Source organism: Hemiscyllium ocellatum, chromosome 12 (assembly GCF_020745735.1).
Source record: "Hemiscyllium ocellatum isolate sHemOce1 chromosome 12, sHemOce1.pat.X.cur, whole genome shotgun sequence".
Taxonomy (NCBI): Eukaryota; Metazoa; Chordata; class Chondrichthyes; order Orectolobiformes; family Hemiscylliidae; genus Hemiscyllium; species Hemiscyllium ocellatum.
Window position 1 is genome coordinate 88,721,725 of NC_083412.1, and position 26,325 is coordinate 88,748,049.

The 26,325-nt window shown below is 42.9% G+C and overlaps 1 protein-coding gene across 4 annotated transcripts in view; it reads left to right on the plus strand.

Annotated features, from left to right (window-relative positions):
* Window positions 1–2,359: 2,359 nt before the first annotated feature.
* The window catches only part of appa (amyloid beta (A4) precursor protein a), a 178,665-nt gene continuing 154,699 nt past the window's right edge, over window positions 2,360–26,325 (plus strand). For 2 of the 4 annotated variants that reach the window (XM_060833841.1, XM_060833842.1), the window contains exon 1: window positions 2,361–2,660. In XM_060833841.1, the coding sequence (XP_060689824.1) occupies window positions 2,574–2,660 (87 nt within the window). In that variant the 5' untranslated portion in view covers window positions 2,361–2,573. Of the gene's footprint in view, window positions 2,661–26,325 lie in introns of all 4 variants that reach the window. The other 2 variants (XM_060833843.1, XM_060833840.1) reach the window with 2 other exon arrangements.

A 26,325-nucleotide genomic window follows, 5' to 3' on the forward strand; every position in this document is an offset into this window, starting at 1 on the left:
TCTGACCAGAGCCTAATAGAACATCAGAAGTTTAGCCCTGCTTTTATATTCAAATCATCTCAAAATAAATGCCATCATTGCATTTGCCTACTGACTCTACCTGCAAGTTTACCTTAAGAGAATCCTGGACTAGCACTCCCAAGTCTCTTTGCACTTCAGACTTCTGAATTTTCTCCCCATTTAGAAAATAGTCCATGCCACTATTCTTCCGACCAAAGTGCATGATCTCACACTTTCCCATATTGTACACCATTTGGCTCTTCTTTGCACACTTTTCCAACCTGTCCAAATCCTTCTGCAGCCTCCCCGCCTCTTCAAACCTACCTGACCCTCTACCTGTATTCGCATCGTCTACAAACTTAGCCAAAATGCCCTCAATTCCTTCATCTACGTCATTAATGTTTAAAGTAAAAAGTTGTGCTCCTAACACTGAGACTTGAGCAACACCACTGTCACTAGCAGCCATCCTGAGTTGTGAAATGTTATTTTTAACATTTTCTCTGTGTATTTCCTACTCATTCCTCCGATGAAGGAGTGGAGCTCCCCATGCTAGAGTGCTTCCAATTAATTCTGTTGGACTATAACCTGGTGTTGTGTGATTTTTAACTATGTACACCCTTGTGCAACACCAGCACCTCCAAATCACGACTACTATCTGACGATTCCCATTCACTCCTCCTGCTACAAGCCGGGGAGCGCTGCAGGCAAATCCCAGTCACTCCTCCAAGCCAGGGGTAGCACTGCAGGTGATTCCCAGTCACGCCTCCAAACCATGCTGCGCTGCACGCAATTCTTAGTCACTCCTCCAAGCCAGAGGTGGCGCTGCAGGCGATTCCCAGTACTCTTCCAAGCCTGGGTGGCGCTGCAGGCGATTCCCAGTCACTCCTCCAAGCCAGAGGTGGCGCTGCAGGCGATTCCCAGTCACTCCTCCAAGCCGGGCTGCGCTGCAGGCGATTCCCAGTTAGTCCTCCAAGTTAGAGTTGGCGCTGCAGGCGATTCCCAGTTAGTCCTCCAAGCCAGGCTGCGCTGCAGGTGATTCCCAGTTAGTCCTCCAAGCCAGAGGTGGCGCTGCAGGCGATTCCCAGTTAGTCCTCCAAGACAGGCTACGCTATAGGCGATTCCCAATCACTCCTCCAAGCCTGGGTGGCGCTGCAGGCAATTCCCAGTCACTCCTCCAAGCCAGAGGTGGCGCTGCAGGCGATTCCCAGTTACTCCTCCAAGCCGGGCTGCGCTGCAGGCGATTCCCAGTCACTCCTCCAAGCCAGAGGTGGCGCTGCAGGCAATTCCCAGTCACTCCTCCAAGCCAGGCTATGCTGTAGGCGATTCCCAATCACTCCTCCAAGCCGAGGGTGGCGCTTCAGGCAATTCCCAATCACTCCTCCAAGCCGAAGGTGGCACTGCAGGCGATTCCCAGTCACTCCTCCAAGCCAGGCTGCGCTGCAGGCGATTCCCAGTTAGTCTTCCAAGCTAGAGTTGGTGCTGCAGGCAATTCCCAGTTAGTCCTCCAAGCCAGGCTGCGCGCAGGTGATTCCCAGTTAGTCCTCCAAGCCAGAGGTGGCGCTGCAGGCGATTCCCAGTTAGTCCTCCAAGCCAGGCTACGCTGTAGGCGATTCCCACTTAGTCCTCCAAGCCGAGAGTGGCGCTTCAGGCGATTCCCAATCACTCCTCCAAGCCGAAGGTGGCACTGCAGGCGATTCCCAGTCACTCCTCCAAGCCAGGCTGCGCTGCAGGCGATTCCCAGTTAGTCTTCCAAGCTAGAGTTGGTGCTGCAGGCAATTCCCAGTTAGTCCTCCAAGCCAGGCTGCGCTGCAGGTGATTCCCAGTTAGTCCTCCAAGCCAGAGGTGGTGCTGCAGGCAATTCCCAGTCACTCCTCCAAGCCAGGCTGCGCTGCAGGCGATTTCCAGTTAGTCCTCCAAGCTAGAGTTGGCGCTGCAGGCGATTCCCAGTTAGTCCTCCAAGCCAGGCTGAGCTGCAGGTGATTCCCAGTTAGTCCTCCAAGCCAGGCTACGCTGTAGGCGATTCCCAATCACTCCTCCAAGCCGAAGGTGGCGCTGCAGGCGATTCCCAGTCACTCCGCTAAGCCAGCCTGCGCTGCAGGCGATTCCCAGTTAGTCCTCCAAGCCAGATGTGGCGCTGCAGTCGATTCCCAGTTAGTCCTCCAAGCCAGGCTACGCTGCAGGCGATTCCCAGTTAGTCCTCCAAACCGGGTGGCGCTGCAGCTGGAGTGTACCGAGCTCTCCAGCCAGTTCTGAGACACTGCAGCGTCTGATGGAAAGCCGGGCGGGATTGGGGAGGAAGGGAAGCTGGTTTCGCTAGGTGGCGGTGCCGAGCCGGCCTGGAGTCGAGGGGGGAATGGACTGAGGCGGGACCGGCTTGGAATGGATGGGATGGGAGAGGGCGGTGCAGGTACCGCACACAACACCAAACCTCGCTCACACTTCACTGGAACCATCAACTGAGTCAGGAGCTGAGAAAGGGTGTGATTTTCTTTTAGAAGGCAGTCAGGGAGCGATCTTAACGCCGTGGAATTTAAAATCCAATCGGGTATCGCAAACGGAAAAGTGAAGCGGCGATGATCCCGCACTTACCTTGTCGACGAAGGATGCTGCTGCTTCTAGTGGCGGGGATCGCCCTTCCCTCGCTCTGCCAGGCGCTGGAGGTAAAGGCGCCGGTGTATCCGCCGATCAACGGACGCGCTTTCAAACCTGCGGCAGCTCGAGACCGGGGGGACCAACGGTCACTGAGGGGAACGGGCGGGGTAGGCGCGGGGTTCACTGTCCCCGTGGGCAGGGGGGGTGCGGGGTTTACTGTCCCCGTGGGCAGGGGGAGCGCGGGGTTTACTGTCTCCGTGAGCAAGGGGGGGCGCGGGGTTCACTGTCCCCGTGGGCAGGGAGGGCGCGGGGTTCACTGTCCCCGTGGGCAGGGGGGGCGCGGGGTTTACTGTCCCCGTGGGCAGGGGGAGCGCGGGGTTTACTGTCTCCGTGAGCAAGGGGGGGCGCGGGGTTCACTGTCCCCGTGGGCAGGGGGGGTGCGGGGTTTACTGTCCCCGTGGGCAGGGGGAGCGCGGGGTTTACTGTCTCCGTGAGCAAGGGGGGGCGCGGGGTTCACTGTCCCCGTGGGCAGGGAGGGCGCGGGGTTCACTGTCCCCGTGGGCAGGGGGGGCGCGGGGTTTACTGTCCCCGTGGGCAGGGGGAGCGCGGGGTTTACTGTCTCCGTGAGCAAGGGGGGGCGCGGGGTTCACTGTCCCCGTGGGCAGGGGGGGCGCGGGGTTCACTGTCCCCGTGGGCAGGGGGGGCGTGGGGTTTACTGTCCCCGTGGGCAGGGGGCGGCGCGGGGTCTACTGTCCCCGTGGGCAGGGGGCGGCGCGGGGTCTACTGTCCCCGTGGGGAGGGGGGGCGCGGGGTTTACTGTCCCCGTGGGCAGGGGGTGTGCGCGGGGTCTACTGTCCCCGTGGGCAGGGGGTGTGCGCGGGGTCTACTGTCCCCGTGGGGAGGGGGGGGCGCGGGGTTTACTGTCCCCGTGGGCAGGGGGTGTGCGCGGGGTTTACTGTCCCCGTGGGCAGGGGGGGTGTGCGCGGGGTTTACTGTCCCCGTGGGTGGGGTGGGGGTGCGCAGGGTTTACAGTCCCCGGGGGGGGGGGGGGGGGTGCGCAGGTTTTACAGTCCCCTTAGGCAGAGGGGGTGCGGTGTTAACATTTGCTGAGGGCTGGGATCACTGGCCCCCTCCCCGGGGTGGGGTGTGTTCACCGTCGCCTGAGGGTTTGGGAGGAGGATGGAGGTGGGTATTTTCTTTTCCCTGAGGGCACTTTGTTGGGGCTGGAGGTTCGTTGGTGCCGAGGGTTTAGGGGGTCTGAGCTTCACACTCTTAAACCCCCCCCCCCCCCGGGTCAATGCAGTTCCACACTTGACCCACTTGCCCAGGGGTTCCTGAGGTTGCCTGATACTGGATGTAGGCTCTCGCTCTTTCTTTCCCCATTCCCGCTTTATTCACAATCGGGCTCCTGCATTTTCTTTGTTTAGATTGTTCCAGTTTCTCTATATCTTGCATGTTCTTCATTTGTTAATAGGAGTAAATGGCGCACCACTCCTTCCCCCTTCCCAAATTCTTTGCCATTCTTTTACCTCTCGATCCCATTGCATACTTTTATTTTATTTTCCTCCTTTTTAAATTAACGTTGTAAATCTTTCACATCGGATCCGAACGCTGTTGGCTGGCTGCCCCCAAGAAGATGGCGCCTCTGCAGTGCGCAAACATCCTTTTGCTTGGGTTGTGCTTCAGTCTCTTTAATGTTTTTATCATATAAATAAACGTAAAATCATTTTCAAGAAGGTTTATTTGTTTTGTTGTTTTCATTATTGATTATTTTTGTTGCTGCATGAATATATGGGATTTGACATTTTTTCTCTGGACAAGATGTATTTTAAAATGGGAAAGGGCAAAAATGATTTGAACGAGAAAAATCTGCCAGCAAAATGGAGTTGGAGGCTCGACTCATCTAAATTCTGATTTACCACCTGTCTAGGAATTTCCACATATAAGTCTCCTATGTGCGTCTCCCGTTACTTATTCTGTCCCATGTCGTTTGTAAAATTATGCGTATTTAGTTTTATTTGTGTCCGTCCTTTCACTGTTTTTAACTTTATCAGGTGTGCTACTTTATGTCTGGCTATTCCGTCTTGCCAGTCTGGCAGTTTGTCTGTATTTTTTAATTTGTTTGGGTTCGTGACCTAGGTTCTTATCCTTGATACTTTCTCCCTTTATTTACCTTTATCCAATTGCCTATTGCATCGGTGTAATCTGAGATGCTTTAATTTGACAGCCCAGCTCAGAACAGGACGTATGGCTTTGTAATTGGGTCGATATTTAGTAAACCTTTCACATTTTGTCTTTGTAGTAGTTTAGTCTTCAAATGATTTTTGAGCTTTCATGCTGTTTTATTATGGAATATTCCTTTTTAAAATATGGTCCTGATGTAAATTCAAAATAAAGCATTTGACAAGATGTCAAGTTCTTCCCCATTATGGCCAATCTCAACACAACATGAAAAAAACCATTGGTGTTATTTACATGTTGAAAGTGATCTAAATCGCAAACATCTTATAATCACATTTTTGTGCAGATTTTGTCTCGTGCTGTTTTAATTGGGAGGAAATATGTATTTCAATCATAAATTAAAGCTTTTCTGTTCGAGCTGACTTATTTATGTTAATGTGCATTGTGACAGAAAAAAAGTGTCAAAAAAATCAGCATTGCAAAGCAGATTAGTCAGTCTGGTTCAGACTTTATCAGAGCTGCTTCCAGAATTTTCATGTTATTTTATTGTGGAATATATTACCATTGTAACTTACTAAATATTGCAAAGTGGATTGCATTTTGAAATGTCCTTGATATCATCATAAATTAATCTTGTTTGGATCTGCTGGTGTCTTATTTCAGTATTGGTTAGTTCTCATGGTACTGTCTGTCTTAGATAATATATTGTGACTATTTGATGAATGAAGGAGACTATATAAAGAACTTGTTTTCCTTTTAATACAATCTTATAAGAGTTTTTTTGCAATTTTTGAGACTTTTTCCCCCTGAGACAGTATATATGAAGAGAATTTGCATCATAGTTGTACTATTCTGGGCCCTTCTGTGTGTGAATCAAGTTAGCTAACTTCCATTTCTTTTTCATAGACCCTAGCTTTTGTCATGAATCTTGGAAGTGCACTGATTCTAACGGGCTTTCTGTATGCAATGGATCAGGAAAAGTGGGACGAAGAAAGCAAGCAGTCGTCACACCCATCTATTTGTAGGCAGTAACATTTTGTCAATCTTTTTATAAGCATGAAGTTAGTGAGGTGGATGCATCTCTGAGTTAATTCTCTTTAAACCCTTTTAAGGGATGTGGCAAGAGATGCCAAGGGTAGCATTTGTTGCCCTTGAACTCAGGGGTTTGTTGGACCAAATTGCAGATAAGAATGGACAAAATTGTTATGATTTGGAGTCATATAGATCAGACTGGGTAGGAATGGCAGATTACAGATTGATTTATTGTCACGTGTACCGAAGTATAGTCAAAAGCTTTATTTACGAGCAAAACAAGCAGATAATAGTAAGCAAAAGGACTTATGCAGGGGCATGCAGGTTACATTGCACAGGATGCGCACTAGGCGAGAACAGCATTAACAAGATCAGCATTATTCGAGGTGAGAAAGTCCATTCATCAGTCTAATAACAGCCAAGAAAAAGTTGTTCTTGGACCAGCTGGTGCGTGTTTGCAGGCTTCTGTATCTTCATCCTGACGGAAGAAGTTGTAGGAGATCATTACCAGGTTGCGATGGGTCTTTGATGTTGGTAGCCTTTCCGCTGCAGCAAACTGTGTAAATGGAGTCCATGAATGGGAGATTGGCTTCCATAATGGTGTGGGCTGTGCACACCACCTTCTATAATTTTTTACAGTCCTGGGCAGAGCAGTTGCCATATCAGGCCATTATACACCAGAACAGTGTTTTCAGTGGTGCATCTGTAGAAGTTGGTGAGGGTCCTTAGGGACATGCCAAATTTCCTGAGCTGCCTGAGGAAGAAGAGGCGTTATTGTGCCGACTTTACCATTGCATCTACACGAGACGTCCACGGCAAGTTTTCGCTTATCGTTACTCTGAGGAACTTCATGCTGTCCATCCTTTCCATCTGAGATCCATTGATGTTGATGAGGGCAAGTTCTCTTTCTTTCTTTCTGATGTCAGTGATCAGTTCTTTAGTTTTGGCAATATTGAAAGAGAGATTGTTCTCATTGCACAACGTCACCAAGTCTCCATCTCCCTTTTGACTCATCATTGTGAAATATCTGTCCTGGTGCAATGGTGTTCGTTTGGAATTTTGTTTCATCTCCAACATCTGCAGTCCTCACTTTTGCCTTCGTTTGGAATTTGGCAATGCAGTCTTTGATGTATAGGGAGTACAATAAGGCAATGAGAATACATCCTAGGTGGGGTGGGGGGGGAGGGGTTGGGGAGAGGAGGAGCTCCAGTGTTGAGTGCTGTTGTGGAGGAGGTGTAATTACCTATTTTCACTGATTGCCGTCTGTGGGTCAGAAAGCTGAGGATCCAGTTGCAGAGGGCAGAGCCAAGACCAAGGTCACAGTTTTGTGATCAGTCTGGAGAAGTTAATGGTGTTGGAGGCAGATGTATGACATAGGTGTTCTTGTTGTCCAGACAGTCTAAGGAAGAGTGAAGGGCTAGGGATACGACATCTGCTGTGGACCTGTAATGGGCAGCACAGTGGTTAGCACTGCTGCCTCACAGCACCAGAGACCTGGGTTCAATTCCCATCTCAGGCGACTGACTGTGTGGAGTTTGCACATTCTCCCCATGTCTGTGGGTTTCCTCCGGGTGCTCCGGTTTCCTCCCACAGTCCAAAAAAAATGTGCAGGTTAGGTGAATTGGCCATGCTAAATTGCCTGTAGTGTTAGGTGCAGGGATAAATGTAGGGGAATGGGTCTGGGTGAGTTGTGCTTCGGCAGGGCGGTGTGGATTTGTTGGGCCGAAGGGCCTATTTCCACACTGTAAGTAATCTAATCTGATGTAATGTCGGTTAGCAAATGAGTTTTTGTGGCAGTTGACATGAGACTAGCTTTTAAATCCAGATTTAATTAACTGAACTTAAATTTTTACCAGCTACCTTGGTGGGGTGGATTGTGTTCTCAAAGCCTGGACCTCTAGATCTCTAGTTACATTGCCACAATGCCACAGTCTTTTCCACGTTGAATCCTAGTGTTTATAAAATGATGGAAACTGTCTTCTCTTTTAAACTGCTAGATTACATTTTCTAGTGATCTCTTCAACTCCACAGGTCATAAGGTCAAATCCAAAAACGTAATGCATTCATCTGGAAAAGAATTTTCATGTGCATTTTTGCTGTTTATGATTTAGAAGCTCATTAAAATGTTTTCTTACTGTACTTCATTTATTTAAAAATCAGAAAGGTTTATAAGTGGATTCCCAAGTATACATTGAATCACAGAATCTCAGTACAAGTGACCTTGGCAAGTTCTGCAATCAATCTCAGTAGTCTGTAGAGAAAAAAGTGATCAGTTGGGACTTATACTTCTGATAACTATCCAATCTTAGTCCTGTTCTGACCAATATTCATTTGTGTGTAATTTCCAGAAACCATTGTGCTTTCAAAGTCTGAGCTTGTTTTTCCCTTTCCATCTTTCCAAAGATATGCTCACAAACTCTTTGCTCCTTTGCCAGTTAAATCTGATGAAGATGCATCCAACATGATCTTTCCTAGTAATTAATGTTTCACAGGCGGTGATGGTTTGTAGATTAAATGCTGAAAATATGTTGCTGGAAAAGCGCAGCGGGTCAGGCAGCATCTAAGGAGCAGGAGAATCGACGTTTCAGGCATGAGCCCTTCTTCAGGAATGAAGAAAGTGTGTCCAGCAGGCTAAGATAAAAGGTAGGGAGGAGGGACTTGGGGGAGGGGCGATGGAAATGCGATAGGTGGAAGGAGGTCAAGGTGAGGGTGATAGGCCGGAGTGGGGGTGAGGGCAGAGAGGTCAGGAAGAAGATTGCAGGTTAGGAAAGCGGTGCTGAGTTCAAGAGATTTGACTGAGGCAAGGTGGGGGGAGGGGGAATGAGGTTTCCTCCAATTTTCTCCAGTTTCCTCATTCCCCCTCCCCCCACCTTGCCTCAGTCAAATCCCGCGAACTCAGCACCACCTTCCTAATCTGCAATCTTCTTCCTGACCTCTCCACCCCCACCCCCACTCCGGCCTATCACCCTCACCTTGACCTCCTTCCACCTATCACATTTCCAACGCTCCTCCCCCAAGTCCCTCCTCCCTAGCTTTTATCTTAGCCTGCTGGACACACTTTCTTCATTCCTGAAGAAGGGCTCATGCCTGAAACGTTGATTCTCCTGCTCCTCAGGTGCTGCCTGACCTGCACTTTTCCAGCAAGACATTTTCAGCTCTGATCTCCAGCATCTGCAGTCCTCACTTTCTCCTTGTAGACTAAATGACCCACTTGATAAATATCATTGCATACTTATAAGACCATTGGCTGCTGTCTATTGTTGCAAATCAATTGAGAGATTAGCATATGCAAAATTCCACAAAGACTTGAGGGTTCTTTTTATCTTTTGCCTACAAGAGTTAGAATGTGTTTTAAGACCTCTGCAGCAAAAATACACTGAAAATGTTACCACTCAATCTTTATTTGTGTGTAAAGAAAACAGGAAGCAATATGATTCTGGGCTGTATTAACATATGATTCATTAGTGTTCAATTCTATCTTCATATTGTTACCAAGTATCTACTGTATATTTGCTAATGATGATCAGGACAAAAGGTGTCAAAACTTCTGTTAGCAGCTTTTGCCATTTGTTGACAATGGTTTATATGCTGGTGCCCTTCTTAACCAGTCTGAACAGCAACAAAAACCTTGGCTTGGCTGACTGCGGTACTGGAAAATTGTAGGATGGGAAGCTTAAAAAATGGGAGAAATTTTGGGATATAATACTTTTAATGTTAAATTGTTTTGGATTTTGCTTGAGAAATGTTTATACATGGTATGAAACATTTAAAATTACATCCTAAAGTGCTGACTAAATCCAGATATAGAAACAAGTTTTTTTTTGTTTCTATGTAGAATGCAATTTTCTGTCGAACCCAAACACGAGTATGCACACAGACACAAAAGGCTGTTACTGCTCGTTGAATGCTCCCTGAACTGCTGTGCTCTTCCAGCACCACTAATCCAGAATCTGGTTTCCAGCATCTGCAGTCATTGTTTTTATCCTGTTAGTCTTTGTAGTTCAGTTTGTGATATCCAAAAGGTATGCATAGAATAATGTTCTGCTAAACGACTGCTCGCAGGTTTCCTTTTTATTATTGGTTTAAAGATTATGACAGGTAATTGTGCACAGCGGCTATATATGCTGCTGTCCAGCTATGGGCATGCTGTAGAGGAAGTTATCTTAACACCCTTTTGAGTGTCATGGAACTGGAGCAGTCCACTAGTGTGTTTTTTTTAGGAAAGCTTTTAATTTCAGAATTTTTATTGAATTCAAATTTTGCCATGGTGGAATTGAAACACATCCATAGAACATTCAGCTCAGGTTCTTGATTAGGAGTCCATTGACATTATCATTACACCATAACTGACTCTCCTTTGTTTAATAAGTGTCTACCATGGATAAAGTAAAACATTCAACAAATCAAATGTTGCCTTCTTTTAAGGGCGCTTCAGCCAGCACGCCATTAAAACTGTTTTATTTGTGTATTTTATCACTTCATAGTGTCCTTCATAGTGTCAACTAGATTTTTTCGCACCTTTACCTATTTTGAAGATAAAGTTGTTACTCTGGGTTAATTATTGGCTATGGTTAACTAGTCAATCCCTTTCCAGGACTGCAGCAACTGAGAATTAAAATGTAAGTGACTAGAAGGGGTGAAATAGTTCCTTTTTCCATTCCTTACCCTTACTTTGTATCTCAATTGCCAACTTTTGTCTTAAATTGCTTGAAAGATTAGTTATGAATTTTGGAAATGATTTGAGCACTAAGTCCTGATATCACTTTTGGAGTGGTGATGACAAAGGAGCTTCAATTGTGGTGCAATAACAAAATTATTGATTTATTGAGAAATGGAGACTTAATTGGCAAAAATGTAAAGCTAGTTAACATGAATTTGAAATATGCAAGTATAAATCTCAACCCCTCCTTATAATAATCCCAAAACTGCCCATTCAAACTAGGAAATGAAACAAAATGGTTTATTGGGATAAAGAGAGATCTTGCCAATGATGATCAGTTCTTAAAGGCAAAGCATACGAGATATAGAATGCTCAGATAGCTGTTAGTCTGGCATTCTGGCATGTTTAGACAGGTATAATCGTGATCTTTGTAAATTTAGCTTCCCTAGAACATGGTATCCATCATTCTTCCAGATACTCTTCAAAAGAATAATTAAGTTTCATATGGGATTTCATTATGATGATTCTTCCAGGAACGAGAGAGCAAAGCTGCAAAGCTCCTTTTCTTCAGGTTGGGCACCAGCTACCTCAAACAATATCTTAAGCAGTAACTGAAACATGACAGTCATAAATCCAAGCAAGTGGTCTGTAGTAAATGAGCAGTTGTAATGAGATGTGGGATAACCAAGAAATTTCTTTTTTGCGAGAAAACAGTTCCTACATTCTTTAATGCCTTTTTAAACAAAAGATATCCACAGTCTTTCAAGAAGTGTGAAGCCATGAACGTCTTTAAGTCAGAAATCTGCCATCCCACTTTTGAAGTTCAATGACATTGCCATCACTGAATCCCTACCATCAATATGTTTGGGGTTGCCATTGACAGAAACTGGAATGGATCAAATGTATCAAGACTGTGGCAAGATCAGAGACTAAGAATTCTGCGGCAAGTAACATACCTCCTTGTTTCCCCATTGCTGGTCCACCAGCTATAAGGTACATGTTCAGGAGTGTGATGGAATATTTTCCGCTTACTTGGCTCACAAAACACTCAAGAAGCTTTAATATCATCCAGAACAGAACAACTTGATAGACACCCCAGTCACCACCTTCAGCATTTACTTCCTTTGCCACCATCTGTGGATACAATCAACAAGATGTACTGCATTATCTCACCTAAAGTTTCTCCAGCATTACCTTCCAAACTTGACGTCTACCATTTAGAAGGGTGAGCGAAGCAGATGTGTGGGAATGCGACCACCAACAAGATCCTCTCTGAGCCACAGATGTGGCTTGGACCTATATTGCCATACTATTGCTTGGTCACAATCATAGAACTCCATTCCTAACAGCACTGTGTGTACACCAATTGACTGTAATAGGTCTAAAAAGCAGCTCTCACAACCTTCTCCAAGGCAATTGGGAAGCAGTGATGACCACATCCAGGAATTTTTTTTAACAAGTACCTTTAATATACAGTTAAGGCATTCTCGAAATTAATTTCATTAATTTTATCTATATGACATGGTCATGTACCTATGAAGTAATTAGGTGAGGTGAATATTCAAACTTCATTTTTCTGTAACAGTTCACCTGATAAAATGATCAGAGCCTATCTAATTTATTTTGAATTGTTTTCATTCCAAATCTAGAAAAGATACATAATCATGGTTTGTCCTTGACAAAATCCAAACCTTCCTAAACAATTTTTTTTTACATATGAGTTCAACGCTAAAACAACTTGAAGTTTCATATGATTGGCTTAAATCAGCAGCCAATTCATGTTTCTTTATTTTCATAAGCAAGTCAATACTGAGAGTTCATACATGCAGCTTTAACACAGAAATGGTATTTTCCATCACTGTCATGCTATTTGCTATGATTTGGAGATGCTGTTGTTGGACTGGGATGGACAAAGTTAGACATCACACAACACCAGGTTATAGTCGAACAGATTTTTAGATTGGATTACTTACGCTGTGGAAACAGGCCCTTCGGCCCAACAAGTCCACACTGACCCACTGAAGCGTACCCACCCAGACCCATTCCCCTACATTGACCCCTGCACCTAACACTACAGGCAATTTTAGCATGGCCAATTCGTCTAACCTGCACATTTTTGGACTGTGGGAGGAAACCGGAGCACCCGGAGGAAACCCGTGCAGACATGGGGAGCAGGATCATAGAATTTATAGCAAAAGTAGAATTTATACCTTATGCTGCTCCACAGCTACCTGATGAAGGAGCAGTGCTCTGAAAACTGGACTTCCAAATAAACCTATTGGTCTATAACCTGGTGTTGTATGGTATTTGTTAAACATAGTGTATATAGCTGAGTCCTCATTTAGTCCTTCTGCATTTTCTGGCAGTATTACATGAACCTTTCCACATCTCTATCACAAGATCTGGATAAATCTGGCAACTGGCTCTTAATCCTCTGCAAAACTGAGCATCTATTTTTCAGATGAAAGCTTGTGTTGCGGTATGGTTATATTCTACTAAAAATTTTGAGTAGTTTCAAACTGCTGATGGATATATTTTCCAAACATTCATTTATTCTGTCAGATGCAAATTACTTTTGGTATACAAATTGACTAGTGGTGGGTTTCAGCTGTCACCCATTTCTTTCACTATCTCAGAATTATAAGGTGGGGAGCATTTTGACAAAGCAACCTATCAAAGTTAGAAATATGATCCTTGATTGAGTCATATTGTGCAAGGCATTCTTTCCTTCTATTGCTAATGTAGTGGTTTGGAATCAGCTTTTATATCCCTGCTTAAAAGCTAGTACTGCAGAGCATTCCGGAATGTCTTCATGAAACAAATACAGATCTTGAGAAGATTGCTTGCCCAATAACAAATGTTGATAGCGATCAGCCTTCAATGGTCATAATAAACTGTAGTGCTTACATTTTAGGAAATGTAATGATGGTGCATTCAGAATGACTTCTGCAATGGAATTTGTATGACTTGGGAGCTCTGCTGAATCTTCTATAAATGCTGCCTATCAGACTCTTAAGTTATATAATGCACTAGTCACTTGGGTTGCTGAAAATACATCTGTAGTCATGAGTTTTAATTTTAAATAGCTTGTGTTTTTCTCTATCAATGTGTCATTTTCATAATTGTGAGAAATTTAGACATCTGTTGGCAATACCATAAACTCAAGATGGCATCCAGTTAACATGAAACTTTAAACCTTTTCTTTTCCCTGTCTCTCATCCACTTCACCCTCAAAGTGAGTGTAATTATTGTTTTTATAAATGTCACACCTCAAATCCCTATATATGACCAATGTACCCGCTGGTAGGACAGACATTCCAATACTGGTTCTGGATCAAGTGGTGCTGGAAGAGCACAGCAGTTCAGGCAGCATCCAAGGAGCAGCGAAATCGACATTTCGGGGAAAAGCCCTTCATCCAGTACTGATGCCCACTGTCTGGCCGGCATCAAGGAATTTGAACTTCCCAAGAGATAAATCAGAACTTTCTCCAATTTTAGTTGTATAATGTTACTGGTACAATGATTCTTTGTGTTGGTGGCATTAACCTTTTTGGTGTTCTAGCTGTGAAGATGACAACCGAAAATTAAATTATAAATATGTGTGTGGAGGAGAGAATAAGTAATGGTCATCTAGTTTATCAAAAAGACTGCTTACAATTTGGAGGCACTATCTTTTGGAGCATTGCTCCATCATTAGGTGCTTGTGGAGTATAAGATTTCTTCAGCATGTTTAATTTACTTTGTATTCTGTCATCCACAGAATGTGTCTAAGAATGCAGTAACTGTATTTATGTTTGATTGAAAAGATATGCAGTGGAGCAGTTTGAGACTTGCAAATGGCTCACTTAAGAGGACCTATTTTTGGTAAATCTTACGGAGAAGATAGAATTGTTTCATTGATTGTATGAAAGAGGAAAGTGCCCTTTGAAAATGCTGTAGTCTGGTATTTAAAATCTATATTTGGATATACTGAGCAAAACCTAGGGCTTTATTACAACTAAGCTGATTCTTAATCAGCCTGTAATTGATGATCACCTTTCAGGCATGATGGATTCTCAGTGTTGAACTTTGTCGTGTACATTTAAAAAACATTTGGGTAGGTACATGAATAGGAAAGGTTTAGATTAGATTCTCTACTGTGCAGAAACAGGCCCTTCGGCTCAACCAGTCCACACCAACCCTCCGAAGAGTAATCCACCCAGACCCATTTCTCTCTAATGCACCTAGCACTATGGGCAATTTAGCGTGGCCAATTCACCTAACCTGCACATCTTTGGACTGTGGGAGGAAACCGGAGCACCCGGAGGAAATCCACGTAGAATGTGCAAACTCCACACAGACAGTCGCCCGAGGCTGGAATCAAACCTGGAACCCTGGTGCTGTGAGGCAGCAGTGCTAACCACTGAGCCACCAGTTTAGAAAGATGTGGGCCACATGTCAGCAAATAGGACAAGTTGGACTGAAGGATCTGTTTCTGTGCTGTGCTGTTCTGTTTATCAACAGAGTTGATAAAAACTCTGTCCAAGACATGTATTTGCAGAAGTTGAAAGACTTTTTATTCTCTCTTTCGTGCATCAGTGGTGTTCATTTTTACAACCTCTTGGAAAAAAAACCAAGGACAACATAACCTTGTTAAAGGACCAGCGTTGTCACCCTTAGCAGTGCGGGGTTTGTTTCTGAAACAGATTAAACTCGGTAAAGTGTTGCATTAGATAGTAGAGCAACCACCTAGAATAACAAATCTTTTCTCATTGAGAAAGGGTCAAGGATAACACTCAGCTGATACTGACTGGTTTGCACTTGACATTTAAGTTTGGTAAAGTTTAGTTTTATTAAAACAAATCTTTCATTCGGCCCAGAAGAGCAAACAATTTTTTAAGTTATTAACCATCATCTGTTAAATTAATTACTACTTAGTAGAAACTGTTGGGAGGCACCTCATATGGATGAATTAATGTTTTAAATTAAATAACAAATAAAAAATTAAATAAGGTCTATTATTAAAGGCTGATGACTTTCCCCTCACCCTGCCCAAGCTTTACCAAAATTATAGGGTATAGAAGATTTATCTGCTTTGTCAAATAATTAGTGAAAATCAAACATTTTAACTGCAGTGATATTACTTAGTTTAATAGCCCAGTTTTTCTGGGTTATTTTCCATTTTACACTTTGTGCACTGTGTTTGGGTGTCTTCCTTTTAATTCAAGGTGGAGGAAATCTTGGAGTGTTGCAGGTTTGCTTCAGAAACAGTTCTTCTGTTAATTTTTAATCTTATTATAAATGTGTTTCCATGTTAAAGTGCTGTGTAAATTCAAGTTAGTCTCTGAAATGTTGTTGCATGAATTCTAAACACAAATCCATAACTCTGAACATCTTTCAGTATTTTTAGCCCCTTCTGCATCAGTGTTTCAGACCAAATTTAGGCTCTGAATGTCAGGATCGTATTCACAACTTTGAGCTAATTTTAAATCCTGTTAAATATAAAAGTACAGCAGACTGATCATGGAATAAAAATGGAGGACTTTTAAATCCTTTTCTTATACATGCACAATGATAAAGAAGTCTGTTTCCATTAATAAATTGTCTAATCCCTAAAATGTTATCCCTGATACAGTACCAGTATTGTAACTTAATGGGTTGAGATAGCTGCATCCATAAGAGCAATTAGATTGTTGTAAAGCATTTTGGCCAGATAGTACATATTAATGTTCTAGGCTGTGTTAGAAGGTGTCGCATGACCGAGCATGGATAAGTGAATCTGAAATGTGAGTTGAGATATTTGCTGGGCTTGCATGCTTTAGAGTTATTGGATTGTCATAAAGCATTTTGTCAACCCTAGTGTTACACCAGCAAGTCCTCATTTAAGATTCATTAATTGTGGAGGATAAAAGCTTTTAAGTTTGATAGTCAGCAGTAGTGAAATTGGAGAGAGAAAGAGAGAGAGGCTTATCCTTTCATGCTTAGAAGCTGATGGATAGATAATTTGTTGGACTGATGCAGGTTTTATGAGAACTGCCATTTGATACATTAGTTAATTAAAGTTGTCCAGATTCTGTTCTTGAATGGACCTCTAGGGAAAAACCGTTTGAGTTTAGGATATTTGTTACTTTCCTTCCCTGTTTAAACCTCTGAATGATGTGTTTGAGGTTTAGATTCTCTTTTCATTTGGGTAAATATGTTCTGTACTGTATAGTTAGGCTTGTAATGAATTGTGCTGTCTAGTTATTTGAGGTTTGTTGCACTCATCTGGTATTTTCATTACAGCCTTTGAGTATGCATAAACCAAGAAGAGGTAGACTTGCTTTTATTCTTGCCATGTTCATGTAGGTTGTACAGGATATTGGTGAGGCTTCTTCTGGAATACTATGTCCGTTCCTGATCAACCAGTTGTAGGAAGGATATTTATACGCTGGAAAGGGTTCAGAAGAGATTTACCAGGATGTTGTTGGGTTGGGAAGGTTTGAGATATGAAGAAAGGCTGAATAGTCTGGCACTTTTCTCACTGCAGTGTAAGAGTTTGAGAGGTGACCTGAAACGTTTTATAATGAAGGATATAGATAGGATTAATGGTAGTTGTCTTTTCTCTAGGATGAGGGATTTTAAGACTAGGGAGCACATTTTTAAGTTGAGAAGGGAGAGATTTAAAAAAGATGTGAGGAGCAAATTTTTTTCAGAGGTGATACACAGGTATATTGAACTTCCTGAGGAACTGGTGGGTGGGGTGTGTTATAACATTTAAGAGGTATTTGGATAAGTAAATGGAAAGGTTTAGAGGGATGTGGGCCAGGAGCAGGTAGGTGGGACTAGTTTAATTTGGGTTTACGTTCGGCATGGACTGGTTGGGCCGAAGGGTCTGTTTCAGAACTCTGTGACTCTATTATACCATTGTAAACTGGAGAATTCTATGCTTTTTCCATAGAAAGTTAATGAGCAAATTATCATAGTATGCATTTGTGCATTTTAGTAGCCATTAATGAAGTGAGGTCCCATTAACTTTGTTACTAAACTGATAGGAAGAAGAGTAACTTGAAAAATGAATTGAAATGTGAAGCCTACAATAGTGGCACGGTGGCTCAGTGTTTAGCCCCGCTGCCTCTCGGCGCCGGGTTCAATTCCACCCTGTGTGGAGTTTGCACATTCTGGCTGTGTCTGTGTGGGTTTCTGCTGGGTGCTCTGGTTTCCTCCGTCAGTCCAAAGATATGCAAGTTAGGTGGATTAGCCATGTTAAATTACCCATTATGTCCAGGGATGTGTGGGCTAGGTGCATTAGCCATGGGAAATGCATGGTTACGGGGAAAGAGTAGGGGAATGGGTCTGTGTGCGATGCTGGTCGGACTGGTTGATGTATGGACTGGTTGCGCTGAAGTGTCTGTTTCCACATGGTTTTGATCCTATCTATCTAGAAAAATTCGGATTTCATCCTTTTAATACATTTAACACGTTCTATTAAACTGACCTCTTTGATACAGGATTATTCTTGCATCTTGTAAGAATCAGAATGATTAGACTGAACTTTACATTAGTTTCTTGCCAATCATTATTTATGAAATGTTTGATTGCAGTAGAAGGTATCCAGTCTTAAAATAAATTGTGCTTTCTCCGTTATACTTCAACCTTCTTCAATCTCGAGAGCTCGATGTATCCATAAATTTCGCTAGCATATGCATTCCTATATACTAACCCTATGCAGACGAGTTTGTAATTAGATTACATGTCTGGCTTTGGGTTGACTTTGCTACTACCTCTAATTAATTGTAAGTAGGAATTACTGCACGTCTTTAAATTATGGGAATTGGATACACTTGTACCATTCGATATATATTCATAATAAACATTTCTTATTTGCATCTTTCAAGAGTTCACATTGATTCCTTGGATCGCAGCAATAGGCTAGCTTGCTCCTATTTTAAACCAGTTATTATCCGGCAGTGAGAACGAGACGCATGAATTTTCACATGCAGTCTTTGGTTAACCTCCCCTCTTTTCATTACTAATATTGTCTTTCAGGGTAAGCCAGAAAATCCTTGTACTCATTGTCTCATTCTAAATGAATTTTTCATCTTTTTGAACAATACAAGCTTTTATTTGAAGTGGATTTGAAGAAAATGCCCTTCATTGTGTATCCTCTTGCATCTAGATCTGAAACCTGTTTCCTGACAAAGCAGGTATACAAGGATCCCATTACCTTGTTTGCCCAGATCTAAATCTCCTATGAGAGGTAGTTGGGCTATCTATTGCAAGATCAAAGAAATATGCCATACAGATTTGGGTGTAACAAATCATTTATTGATTCAGTTGCAGAGACTAGACTTGAGGAAGTATTTTGAAATGCATTAACTTCAATCCCACAGAAAGATCAGAATTACTCTGGTACATAAGGCCACTATTATTTCAAATTTCTTTTGTGCACAACTGTATTTTAGTCCTTTTGAAAATGAAGGATGTGAACTTAGTTTGTCAAGTGTTATGGTTTTGGGGATGGTGCAGACTCATAAGAAAGTGGATTGGAAGTCACAATCAGATCATCCATGATTTTATTGAATGGCGCTTCATCCTCACAGGGCTGAATGGCCTATTCATGCTCCTTTTTTAAAAGATCTTATGCTACATCAGCCCTTCTAGTCAAGTGCAAGCACTGACCGGCTCAAGAGACCCTGCTTCAGCTGTTCTTTCACACTGGCATTATAGTAAACAATTGGATTTGTTAAATTCCTGATATCAAAAGTTACAAAATGGCTGGGATCATGTAATATTGTTTTTTTAAAAAAATGGCATGTAACTTGTGCTATTTGTAAATGATTCAATGACAGCTAAAGAATATTGAACATTTACTTACATGCAGTATTTTAGCTACTCAGACATCGTGGAATAAGTATTTGCAACAAGTCAGATCTGAAAACTTGTTCTTTGTTTTATACTCTTTTAGTGTAAAAACATCTCCACAAACGTATATTCAGTACATTGTTCCCTTAAATTGTGACTGTATTTTGTTTAAATCTGAATACAATTGAGATGGTCTGGTTTGCTTCTGGTTGAGGTTGAATGATGGGCATGAGAAAAATAGACTTTCTCAGCACCTCTGAATTGCTTATCTAATCATGTAATGTAATTTCCAGTCAACCTTAGCCACTTGCCCCTCAAGCCCTCACTTTGTTTAGAGTTAAGATCCTAGTTTTTCTCTAAATAATGCAAATGCACAATAAAATTGATTATATTGTGATTGCTGTTCACCAGAGGCTCTTTAACTGCAAGGTTATTCATTAATTCTGAGCATGGCACATTAATGTTCATTTGTGCGTTTGTGATATTCTGGTCTCAATACTACAATGAAATGCTTCTGATCCACACCTTTAACATTCTTCTAAAGCTGAAAGTAACAGTGCAAAACTTAATTAATGATGTTGCTTTTAGTTTATTAGACCCTTGGTTTATTATGATTTAATTTGATGCTTTGAGGTCACCCTGCCCTATCTGTCAAATGGTAATTTTCAGTCATACATTGCCCCATGTTTACTGTGGTTATTGAAGTCTTTGCTTTACCCATTTGAGGATTAGATGTTGTAATTAAAACCCTTGTGGGTTTGACAAGGTTGTCAATCTTTTTAAAGAATAAGTTCACTTCAGTGAATATTATACATTTGCAATATTTATTCTATACTTTAGAATTAACATGGTAGATAGGAATTGACAGGCAAATGACACAGTTTATGCCGAATGGCGCATGCATTTCCGATGAATCCTGTGAATTTGTCATCAATTCACCGAGACGCTAATAGGCAGAGAATGGCACAATTCCATGAACAATCTGTCTTCCTCTCAAGGTTTTCATCTCTTTACATCCAAACGTCTAGCCTTTGAGCTTTCCTTAAAAGGCTTTGGATTGCCCATTAACCTGCTCACCTCTATTGATTCAGTCTCGTCTGGGGGTGTAATCTGTTGAATTTCTGAGGCTATATTCCAGCACCAATTCCCAGACACACATTCAGCTCTTTTGTCCCTATGAGCAGGACGTCATTTCTTAAGCAGGTACCTTTGCCCAACCAGCAGCTTGGAGCCAATGACTGTCTGCCTTATCAGCTCCTGACAGCTTCTTCTGAGCCTCAACTGTATTTAAAAGAGATCTGTGCATTTCCTGAAATCTAATTCTGACTCTTGACTAGATCTAATGGTTCTTGGGACTTTTCTGAGTTTTTGAGTCTTCACTATCCCAAGTCTGCTAATAGCAGCTTTTATTGGTCTGGGGCCAAATACTCTGGTTATTTGTCAGTGCTCTCTTCAGTAGCACAGGAGTCACTGTACTAGGCCCCATGGTTTTCGCATCATTTCATCACGCAGGAGCACTATTCCTTCACAGGTCCTTCTGTTATAAATGAAAAAGCTTGAACTGGTCATGTGGTGTCTGTGACGCTGCTGTGTCCCACATGTGCTGCGGACCATGCGGGAATAAACATCTTTCTGGAATCCAAAAACAAGGTAAGTTTGTATTTCATAACAAGCTGAATTGCTTCTGGCATTTCCTTTGGCAGTTGACCTTGGCCAAAGTGGGGGAGAATAAAAACTGGTGGTTTGCTGCGTATTAATAAGACATGCATGACCTCTCTGTGATCTCTGCTCAGTTGTGGTTAATCGAGTGAAAGTGGCATTTCTGCCAGGTCAACAACATTCTGCCTTTTATCTGTGATTTAATGACTGCGCTTACTGATGGAAATGACTTTTTATGTCGCAATCCAAAGGTTAGTTTACTGCGATTGTTCAAGTAGCTGCTTTCACTTGGCAGCTTTCTTACTATGCCTTTCCATTGCAGTTAACCAGCAGTAAATGTAGAAATGTATTTTGATCCATAATTTTACAGTACTTAAGAATTTATTTAAAGGGTTTCCAGTGAATAAAATAAACTGTTTTTATGTCTGCATGGTTATGAGTCAATGCATATATCGAAGGAGTGCTACTCCATACATCTTATGGAGAACATATTTGATTTGATTTTTCAAATTTGATATTTATTTATTATGTGTATTTTGTTACAAAATCAATGAAAAGTGTTGCCACTCTCTGGCACCATCTTAAAACACAGAAAAATAAGCATAAGAATATAAAAGCAGAAGAATAAAGAAAAAGTGTTCATTGTAGATTCAACTGATTGTTATATTTTTCCTGTTCAATTCCTTTTTCATAACGTCACAATTTGCTGTTTCTATATGGCTGATATCAACTTAATTCTGAATTCTCATACATTCACAGATTTTCCTACTCTTGTACGATTCCTTGCTGCAATGTGACATTTGCACATTCTGTCTTTTCCTTGCTTTTATTCTGTGGTAACCCCACTAACCTGTACTCCCACCTTTTCCTTGAACTTTGATTTTTGTAATCTTCATGCAACCATCCCTGCCACCGCCGCACGCAAACTATTTAGTTTATAGCCCTGTCTACAACCCTGTAATGTGATTTGTCAGGACTCTGGTCCCAATGTGATTCAGATAGAGCCCATTCCATCAGTACAGCTCCCTCCCCCAGGACTAGTGCCAATATGCCATGAATTTGAACCAGTTTTCTCTCATTAATCTTTGAGCCATGCATGTACCTTTCAATCTTATTAACCCTGTGCCATTTAGCTTGTTGCTCCAGTAGTAATCCTGAGATTATTACATTTTTTGGTTCTGCTTTTGAACTTAGCAGCTTATGTGTCCTTAGCAGCATCTCTTTCTCCATTCTACCTATATCATTGATATCTGTGTGGACTACAACAATTGGACCTTTTCCCTCCTACTCAAAGTTTCTTTGTAGCCCATACAGCACAGCCTGAAGAATTTTTGGGCAGTATCTTCATTTAAAATATTTTCTTCTCTTTGTCTTCTTTCTGGTCTCCACTGGCCACATGATTCTATGATGAGCAAGTAATATACTTCCAGAATTCTGCTTATTCTGCATTTTCTGTCATGATTGGAAGCAAAATAACAGCAACCCTGCAGCTCAATATCATCGTGACGTTTTTCCTCCTGCCATGTATCAAGCAGTTTGACTTCTGCTCTGTTTCTCCACAAAGCTGACATTGTGAATTTGAGAGAATGAGCCTGCCATCCTTCATTTTGTGACTTCATCCTTGATGTTTCAGTGCATTGTAACACATGGAAGAGAACAGTTTTCTCAGTTTCAGTGAAGGTTAGATTTGAAGTCACTCCTGAATATCAACAAAATGAGTTGCATGACTTCTCACCTTTGCTAATGTTGAGGATGCCTCTGCTCCAACCCCAGCCTCGCCATCAAACCAGCAGACAAGGGGGGTGCTGTGGTAGTTTGGCGCACTGCCCTGTACACCGCTAAAGCCAGGCACCAACTCGTATGACACCTCCTCCTACCGCCCCCTTGACCGTAACCTCACCCTCCATCACCAAACCATCATTTCCCAGACTCTGGACATAATATCAGCACCTCAGGGGATCTTTCACCCATATCTTCAACCTCATAGTTTGGGAACCCTGCACCACCCAATTCTACCTCCTACCCAAGATCCACAAGCCTGACTACCATGGCCGACCCATCGTCTCAGCCTGCTCCTCCTCCACCGAATTCACCTCCACTTATCTCAATACTGTCCTATCCCCCTCCGGTCTAGGAATTCCCCACTTACATCTAGGACATCATCCTCACCTTCCACCTCCTCCAAGACTTTTGGTTCCCTGGCCCCCAATGCCTCAACTTCACTCTGGATATCCAGTCCCTTTATACCTATATCGCCATCACCAGGTCCTCCAAGTCCTCCTTTTCTTCCTCTCTCGATGTCCCCACCAATACCCTTCCACTGATACTCTTATTTGTTTGGCTGAACTGATCCTCACCCTCAACAGTTTCTCCTTCGAATCCTCCCATTTCCTCCAGTCAAAAGGAGTAGCCATGAGCACCGGCATGCACCCCGGCTAAGCTTGTCTTTTTGTAGGTTACATGGCACGGCCCATCTTCTGGAGTTACAACGACACCATTCCCCACCTTTTCCTCCGCTACGTTCATGACTTGCATCAGCGCCACAGTTCAACAACTTCACCAAGACATTCCACCCTGACCTTAAATTCACCTGCACCATCTCTGACCGCTCTCTCTCCTTCCTGGACTCCTCTATCTTCGTCAACGGTGACTGACTCAACACTGACATTTTCTACAAACCCACCGACTTCCATAGCTACCTGGACTACACCACCTCCCACCCTGCCTCCTGTAAAAATGCTATCCTTTATTCTCAATTTCTCAGCCTCCTTTGCATGTGCTTCCCTGGAGGACCAGTTTCACCACATGGTGTCCTTCGTTAACGAGCACAATTTCCCCTCCCACATAGTTTATGATGCCCTCCAGCGCATCTCATCCACATCCTGCACCTCTGCCCTCGAATCCCACTCCTCCAACCACAACAAGGACAGAACCCCCCCTGTCCTCATCTTCCACCCCATCAACTTTTGCATACATCACATCATCCTCTGCCATTTCTGCCACCTCGAAATGGACCCCACCACCACTATCTGGTTTCCATAAAGATATTCCCTCCATGACTACCTGGTCAGGTCCACGCCCCTAACAATACACCCTCCCCTCCTGGCACCTTCCCCTGCCACCGCAGTAATTGCAAAACCTACACCCACACACACCCCCACCCAACTCTGTCCAACGCCCCATAGGAGCCCTCCACATACATCAAGGTTTCACCTGCACTTCCACACATGTCATTTATTGTATCCGTTGCTTCCGATGCAGTCTCCTCTACATTGAGGAGACTGGACGCCTACTCGCAGAGTGCTTCAGAGAACATCTCCAGGACACTCGCACCAATCAACACCACCACCCCGTGGCTGAACATTTCAACTCCCCCTCCCACTCTGCCAAGGACTTCCAGTTCCTGGGCCTCCTCCAAAGCCACTACCTTACCACCTGACGCCTGGAGGAAGAACACCTCATCTTCCGCCTTACAACCCTTCAACCCCTTGGCATCAATGTGCACCTCATTCGGCCCCCCCACCTTACCCCAGTTCCAACCTTCCAACTCAACACTGTTCTCATGACCTGTCCCAGCTGCCAATCTTCCTTCCCACCTACCCATTCCACCCTCCTTCTGACTATCACCTCCATCCACCTATTACACTCTCAGCTACCTTCCTCCCACCCCCCCATTTATCTCTCCACCCCCAAGGCTCCCAGCCTCATTCCTGATGAAGGGCTTTTGCCCGAAACGTCGATGTTCCTGCTTCTCAGATGCTTCCTGACCTGCTGTACTTTTCCAACACCACTCAAATCTTGACAATGATGAAGGTCAGTCTAAGATCAGAAATTACAGTTGTCTTGAACAGTTCATTGATTTGCTTCGGACTCTTGCTATGCAGTTCACAATGCTACATCACCTTGGACATCACGAAGATGGAGGTTGGTCTCACTGATGTTTATACAGTATACATACAATTGTAATTTAACTGAATTTCTTGGGGGTGCCAGAAACAATACAGTATTTCACTCCCTTTCAGATTCTGGTACACACTTTGGGCCTTCACATAAGTAACAGAGTTTGGCTTCCATTTAAACTTGCCATGGATGCTTATGAGATTATTTCTGGGTGAAGATCTTGAAGAAGAGGCTAAGATGCATGGATATCTATATTAAACATGATGCATATATTTACAGCATTTTAGAATTCAATGGAAAGTGGCCAGTTCACTTTCAGAAAACATTTCTGATTGCCAATATCTGCAGTTCTTTTGAGATTTTTTTTGTTGCAGAAAGTGCATGTCTCATCTGGAAAAAGAGAATTATGATGGTGAAGTTCACCTTCCTACGTCTGAGTCTGTTAGAAATGAAATCAGCATAGTGTTCCTAATGGCATTAATTGCGAGAAAATCGCTTCTTTTGATCTTGTTACCAGAAAAATCCATTTCCATGGAATGCACCTCCACAGCAGGTGATGATGAATAATTTCCTAAATATAACAGTTCATCAGATCTTTACCACAATAAAGAGAGATGCTTACGGTGACTTTATGCTGCCTACTGCTGTGCAAGTAGCTATTCTATCCATTTTGATTTCACCTTTGAAAACGGAGGAGAGAAAAAGGGAGCTTAAAATATGATTGACAACTTTAATGAAACTAGAGGATGTACTGAATCATGGTTTGCAGAAAATGTTTGGATTGCAGTTGAAAATTGAGCTTGTTTAAGACATTTTGCATGACTGCTCACTGAACTTGATACAAGTTCTGCAATTCCGAATTGGTCAATAAATGTTGGCACAGCCAGCAATGCACACTGAACAAATTTAAAAGGATCCAGCTACATCAGTTCATTTTCATGTTGTTGCTACAAGAAACCTCAGTGCACACACTGCAACCTTTTAAATAACATATGTGTAATTTTCTAAACTAGATGTAATTTAAAGCAACCAAATTTTCGGATCACTAAACTTTTGCAGGGCCAGGCACTTTTCTTTATATTTAGCTAACCGGAAGTTGAAGGTTAAAAGAACACCCATTGTGACCTATGCCTTTACAACAACAACCACCAAGCAGTTATGTCCAACCACAGGAAAGCTATTGGAAGTAAGAGAACCTAGTGACTGCTACCTGACCATGTCTAATTTGAATACTGTCAGAACAACAGCAATCATCAGATGCAATGAGTGGGATCAGGCGTGAACAAGACAATATGCAATGGAAAAGTGAAGGCAGAGTGAAGAGAAATATCTCAAATGGCAGAACTCTGTAATCGAAAATTCAGAAATATGTCATTTGGTGAAACGTTTTCATCCCAGAGTTGGGAATTACTGCTCTACCTTCATATCACAATTTACTTTCAAGTAATTTACTTAGGCCATCACCCCAATATAGATTG